Genomic DNA, 5,891 nt, shown 5'->3' with positions numbered 1-5,891 from the left:
TTCGGCCTGTGCTGTCCTCGCAGATCCCAGGAAGCCGTTCCAGGCCGGGCTCCGAGGCTGGGAGTTGGGGAGGGACTGCGCCGCGCTCTGGGAGGCCACGGGGACCCGGGAACGTGCGCAGGTGGCGCCCTGGCCGCGCGGACCTCAAGTGCCCGTCCAGTGTAGGCGGCTGGAGCGTCTTTTCCGAAACACGCAGGGGTTCACTTCTGGACCCCAGTGAAGCAAGAAGCCCCGCAAGGAAACGGGACAACAAGCCAGGGCCCAGGGTCACCCTCCCGGGTGGGGCATAGGGACGGGTGAGAGCCAGGCACCCGGACGCGAGCGCACACCTGGCCTCGGGGACTTTCTTTTATACCAACACTTCGCACCCGCGACTCCCCAGCGGCGGAACCCGGCGTCCCTCTCGCGGGCGCTCAGAGGCGGAGGCGGGCCTCACACGAAGCTGCAATTCTGGGATTCGGATTCTTACCTCCTGCTGCGAGTCGCTGGGGGCGGGGAGACCCCCATCGTTTCGACAAGAGCTGTAACGCTCTTCCACGCTCCCCCCAAGAGATTGTCCCGCTCCTCCAGTAAAAAACCAATTTATTTTACATTCCACCGCGGACGATGGGGAAGCGGAACAATAACTTAGCATGCACATACGCTTCTTTTATATATAAATACAGTGTACAAAAATAAAGACGGCACAGCGCTGGAGCTCCAGCAGCGGGAGCGCTCGTGCCAGGAGTGCCCCTCAGATACATAAGCACATTCTCTTCTCTCAAGACTCAGCGAGCGGCGTTTCCAGGGAGGTTTCCAGTTTCCAGGGGTGGAACTAGGGTCCCGCCTGACCCACTCGGGAAGGGCAGCTGGGCGCCGCCCCGGGGGGCGTCGGTCCTCCTTCCAATACCGCCCCCCCCGCCCCCAATGCCATGGATAAGAACCAGAGTTCAAGTCTGCGCGCGCTGGGCCGCCTCTCTCGGTCGCTTGCGGAGCAGACGGGTGCTGCGGCCCAGACCTGCAGCCCCGACCGGTGCGGGGCCTGGGGCCGGCGGTGGCTGCGGCGGGCGCGGGGCCCAGGGGTCCCGGGACCCGCATCCCTGGCGACAGCCCGGGTCCTACTGCAGGGGCGGCTGGTGTCCCGGCCTCGGAGGCGGGGAGTCGGCCCCGGAAGAGCCGTCGGAGGAGGCAGCGTGCGCGCCGCCATTGCTGTAGGGGAAGGGGTCCTCGTCCTCTCCGTCCTCCTCGGGGTCACTGTCCCTCAGGTCCCGCGGGCGCCGGCCGCCCTTGTCCCCGGGCGCGGGCGGCCCCAGCAGCTCGTGGTCGCCCTTGTCCTCGGCGGCGCCGCCCCCGCCCGCGCCCCCGCCGCCCCTCTGCTTCTCGGCCTCCTGCGCGGCCTGCTCTTTGGCCTTTTTGCTGCGTTTCCACTTCATCCGCCGGTTCTGGAACCAGATCTTCACCTGGGGGCACAAGGGGTCAGACACGCTCACCGCCCTCCGCTCCCGTCCCTCCCAGGCCCGGCTCCGGCACCTGACAGCCGGCCCGAGTGGGGCTCGGCCCGGGAGGAGCTGGGCAGGGCTGGGGGCCGGGGCTCAGGGGGGCTGAGCTGGAGCCCGACCGCGCCTTCTCCCCCCCCCCCCCAGCCCCCCGGGCTCCCTGGGCCTGCGGCGGGGGCGGGGGCGGGGGTCAGGGCAGCTCGGGGGCGTCTGTGAAGCTCACGGTGTTCCCGCCTCTTTCTGGAACAAAATTTCTCGAATGTGACCTGGGGCCACCCGCTTCGGAACGGGGGCAGAGGGTCGTTAGAATGCAGGTTCCTGCCCCCCGCCCCCCATTTCCTGAATCAGACCTCTGGGCCCGGGTGAGGAACCCCGGCGGGCGGCGCGTGACCTCGCCCCACAGTAATCCGCGCTCAGCGCCCCCCAGGCGGTGCGGGGGGCGGGCGCTCACCTGGGTCTCCGTGAGCATCAGCGAGGTGGCCACCTCGAAGCGCTTGGGCCGCGACAGGTACTTGTTGAGCTTGAACTGGTGCTCCAGCTCCAGCAGCTGCTGGCTGGTGAAGGCGGTGCGCGGCCGGCGGCACTTCCCCAGCAGGTTCGACTGCGCCTGGGCTGCGGGCGGAGCGGCGTGAGGCGCGGGCCGCCGCCCACCCGGGGTCCTCCTGAGGCGGGACCTCAGTGCCAGCGACCCTCCCCAACCTCGAGGCCCGGGCGGAACCGGACGGTGTGTGTGGGGGGGGGGGGGACCACAGCTCTATCCCAGACAGACCCTGAGAGCCCGTCCTGGGGCGCCCTCCCCACCCGGGGGTGCTGGCAGAGGCAGGAGAGCACCCACCGCGGCCTCAGGCCTGCCCACTCCCGCGCAGGTTCCCACGGGCTCTACCCGCTTCCTTCCACACTGTGCGGGCGCCTCAGGTACGAAGGGAGGAGGAGGAAGGGCGGGCGGGAGGCAGGAACTGAATCCTGGGCCTAAACAGTTTTCATCAGAGGCCTCCCCCCATTTAAAATGTTTTTTCCGCCAACCGCCCAGCACAGAGGGGCCGGGCCTGGGACCGGGGAACTGGTAGCCTTCCAGGACATTCTCTTGATGCAAATGAAAGGCCTGGGCAGAAGGGACTTTGCTTTCTATGCATTCAAGGAGGTCTCTCTCTTTATTTACATAATTTCACACGGTTACATCACAGAGAATTTTATGACCTCAAAACAAGACTTCCCTTGATTTCCCAGGAGCCTGACGAGTGTTAGACAATAAAAGAAAGAACGAGAAGAAAGGAGGCGGGCCAGGCCGGAGGAGCAGCTCCCCGGGGGCTGCAATTTGCTTTATGGGAGGCCCACGCCCCCCGCTTTAGTTAAACAAGGTCCCGGATTCCCAACTTGACACAACATTAGAACTTTAATTAAAACACTGGCTCCCAAAGGACCATTTGGAAAATGCCATCCGACAGCAGAGATGACCAATTAAAGGCACTAAACAGGTTTTCCTTCTGGCGACCAGGGGCGACTGGGACGCGAGGAACCCTGGCCAGTTTGCTGCGGCCCTTGGCCCTTCGGGGCTCGGTGTTCACCTTCTTTCTGGATTCACACTGCCTGGATCCTAAGTCGGCTGCCTCTGGGTCAAAATTTGGAACCAGAGATGGACAAAGTGTGTTGGCAAAGAAATGGAGCTTTCATCGATTTCCTGCATGACGCTGTGCTCCATCGAGGCCCCCAAAGCACCTGGGTGGCTGCAGAAGCCAGCCCCCCCATTCCCCACCCCACACACACACAGTGGGGGACAGTCTCAGGCCCCGGGGGATGCAGATCATAATGAGAAGAGGTGTGCTGGGGGGAAGGCCAGGCCCTGGGTTTGACGGACCCTGGATCAGCTGTGTCTGTAGCATGGCAGCCCCCCAATGAGAGGTGAGGGCCAGTCTACCCTCTTCTTTGTGGGGGCTCAGGCGGGAGTGACTCCAGTGGGATGGGGTGGGTGGTCATTAGGCCTCTGGGAGCTGAGCTGAGGCAAGGCCAGCCCAGGCAAGCAGTGCCCTGCTGGGATTTTTCTCACTGGGCTGTGACTTCTGTGGCCCTTGGGGCCCTAGCTTTTCTCTGTTTAGTCACAGCCATGGCTTCTAACAGAGGAATCTGAATTCTGCCAAGTGTTTATTTCTGTTTTCTTTTTGGCTTTTCCCTCTACCATGCCTGCATCTCCTCAGTCTAAACAAATCCACTCAGACAGAAACAATGGGGTCTCTTTGTTTGGGTGTTGGGTGCTGGGAAGCATAAAGCCTATGCGTCTTCCTCTGAGCCTATGGGGCGGGTCCCAGGATGGAGACCGACTCTTCCCTGCAGCCAGTGCCTCTCGCCAGCAAAGCCAGAGCTGGCCCAGGCCTTGGGGAAGGTCCGGCCTGGGAGATGGTGAGCCGGCGACGGCCCGCAGTCCACCGCCCACCTCTCTCCTAGAGGAAGGGTTCGCTTCTGTGTAGGGCATCCCCACTTCAAAGTGGGTGCTGCTGCTTAGAGTCCCTGTGATGGGGTTCCTGACAAAGGGTGCATCCCCCTGCCACAGGGGCCCACTGACCACCACTCCGTTCAAGTCAGGCCATCACCTCTGGGCTTTGCACCCTGGACGAGTACCCTTCCAGAGGCAGCAGAGCCAGGGAAGGGCCTGGGTGGCCTGGGCTCTGGCCTTTGGGCCGGGGGAGCCCATTTCTCTCCTGCTGTTCCCGATCTCTCCCTCTCGTGGGAGGGGCCAGGAGAGTGGGGGTCTCTCCAGAACCCAGAATGTGGGACAAATTTAAGTCAGTTTCCCTGGATAGGAGCGCCTTGTTCCTGACCCCCACGCCGCCTGACTCAGGGTGCTCTGGGGCGCTCCTTCCTTCCCGCGCCACTTCCTTCTCCCCTAGCCTGCCAGTTAATCATTAGATTTTAGTCTCACACCTCCAGCTGCACCGAACCGTTGAGAGAAAGAAGGCAAGGCCCGCGCGTGGCCATTTTACTGATTCGCGCCCATCCCAACCGCGCAGCCCGCCGGAGTCCTCGCAGGCCCGGGTGGAGCAGGGCGGCTTCGCCGCGCTTCCACAGCTCCATCGGAGCAGAAAGCGAAGGGAGGGAGGTGTCCCGTGGAGGCGGACGGATGCGCAAGAGAACTACCTGCCAGGAATCTCCTACCCCGAGGGCTGCTCGGTACTCACAGTTGAAGTCCGGCATCTTGGGCAGGATCATGCCCGCGGTGGACGCGCGCAACCACTGGTCCAGCTGGAAGGTGCCTGCGCCCAGCTTGATGGGGTCGACGGGGTGCGCGGGGTGCGCGCCTTGCACCTGTGGGTACGAGTAGGAGAGCGCCGGGTGCTGGCCTGCCAGGGCCGCCGCCGCCGCCGCCGCCGAGTAGCCGTAGACCGGGTGGCCGTAGAGAGCCGCCTGCGCTGGGAGCCCCGCGCCGCCCTGCGCGCCCCCCGGGTGCAGCCCCAGCGCCAGGCTTCCCGCGGCGGCGGCGGCGGCGGCAGCGGCGGCGGCGGCGGCGCCCGGGTGCGCGTGGTGGTGGGGACCCCCGGGCCCACCGCCCGCGCCGCCACCCGCGCCGCCCGTGCCCAGGAAGCCCGGCTTGGGCAGCAGCGCGCAGTGCGCGGCAAGCAGACGAGGAGGCGATGGGCTTTCGGCGCGCAGGCGGTCGGAGGGCGCTGCGGGCGGCTCCGAGGACGCGGGGCTGCAGCTGCCGCTCGCCCCGCTGCTCGCCCCGCCGCCGCCAGGGCCGGATGCTGCGGCCGCGAGCGACGTGACCAGGGCCAGAGGCGCGGTCTGCGCGGAGGCCGCTCGCGGGGGGTCCACTGCCAGCAGCGCGTCGATGCGGAAATTTTTGGATTTTTCCATCTGCTCGTTAGGGGCTGGCGATCAGGGCCGGGTGGTGAGTGGCGCGGCCGTGTGCAGGCTCTCGGAGCGTCGCGTGGCGTGGCAAGCCCCAGGGCTCGGTATTGTTATGGTGATTATCTGCCAATAATCAAAGTCGCCGCCGCAAACTCAGCCCAGAGTGACCATGTCCGCAGCCTCCTCCACGAGGGCCCCGCCCGGGGCCGCGCTCACACGCGCTCGCACAAACTCCACGCGAGTATGGGGCGCCGGGCGGAGGCCGCTGGCGCGGTGGCGGGGACCCGCGCCCCTGCGCGCACTTGAAGCGCAGCGCGGCCGCGGATTGGCGCGCGCAGCGGGGGCCCGGGGAGGGGCGCGGGCCTGGCCATTGGCCGCTGGGCGCACCTGTCACCGTCGCAGCCGCCGGCCGCCCCGCCCCTGCGCTGCAAGGTCCTAAACAGCCCGGGGTGCCCGGCAGCGGTGGCAGGGAGGGAGCAGCGACCAGGGGTGGGAAGCTCTGCGGCGCAATCTAGGGTTCCTGCTCTCCTTCCTGGGGGTGCTGAGCAGGATGGCGGGCGCTGGTGGTCCTGGGTC

General features: G+C 66.0%; 1 protein-coding gene across 1 annotated transcript; it reads right to left on the bottom strand.

Annotated features, from left to right (window-relative positions):
- Positions 1-1,097: 1,097 nt before the first annotated feature.
- MNX1 (motor neuron and pancreas homeobox 1) lies at positions 1,098-5,321 on the bottom strand (the record flags this gene model as incomplete). Its single annotated transcript, XM_081102299.1, has 3 exons — positions 1,098-1,439; positions 1,927-2,087; positions 4,646-5,321. The coding sequence occupies 3 exons, from the start codon at positions 5,319-5,321 to the stop codon at positions 1,098-1,100; spliced, it is 1,179 nt and encodes a 392-aa protein (XP_080958425.1).
- Between the last annotated feature and the right edge of the window lie 570 nt (positions 5,322-5,891).

This window comes from Myotis nattereri, assembly GCF_964212035.1.
Source record: "Myotis nattereri genome assembly, chromosome: 11".
NCBI lineage: Eukaryota > Metazoa > Chordata > Mammalia > Chiroptera > Vespertilionidae > Myotis > Myotis nattereri.
This window is presented reverse-complemented; position numbering and strand designations above follow the sequence as displayed.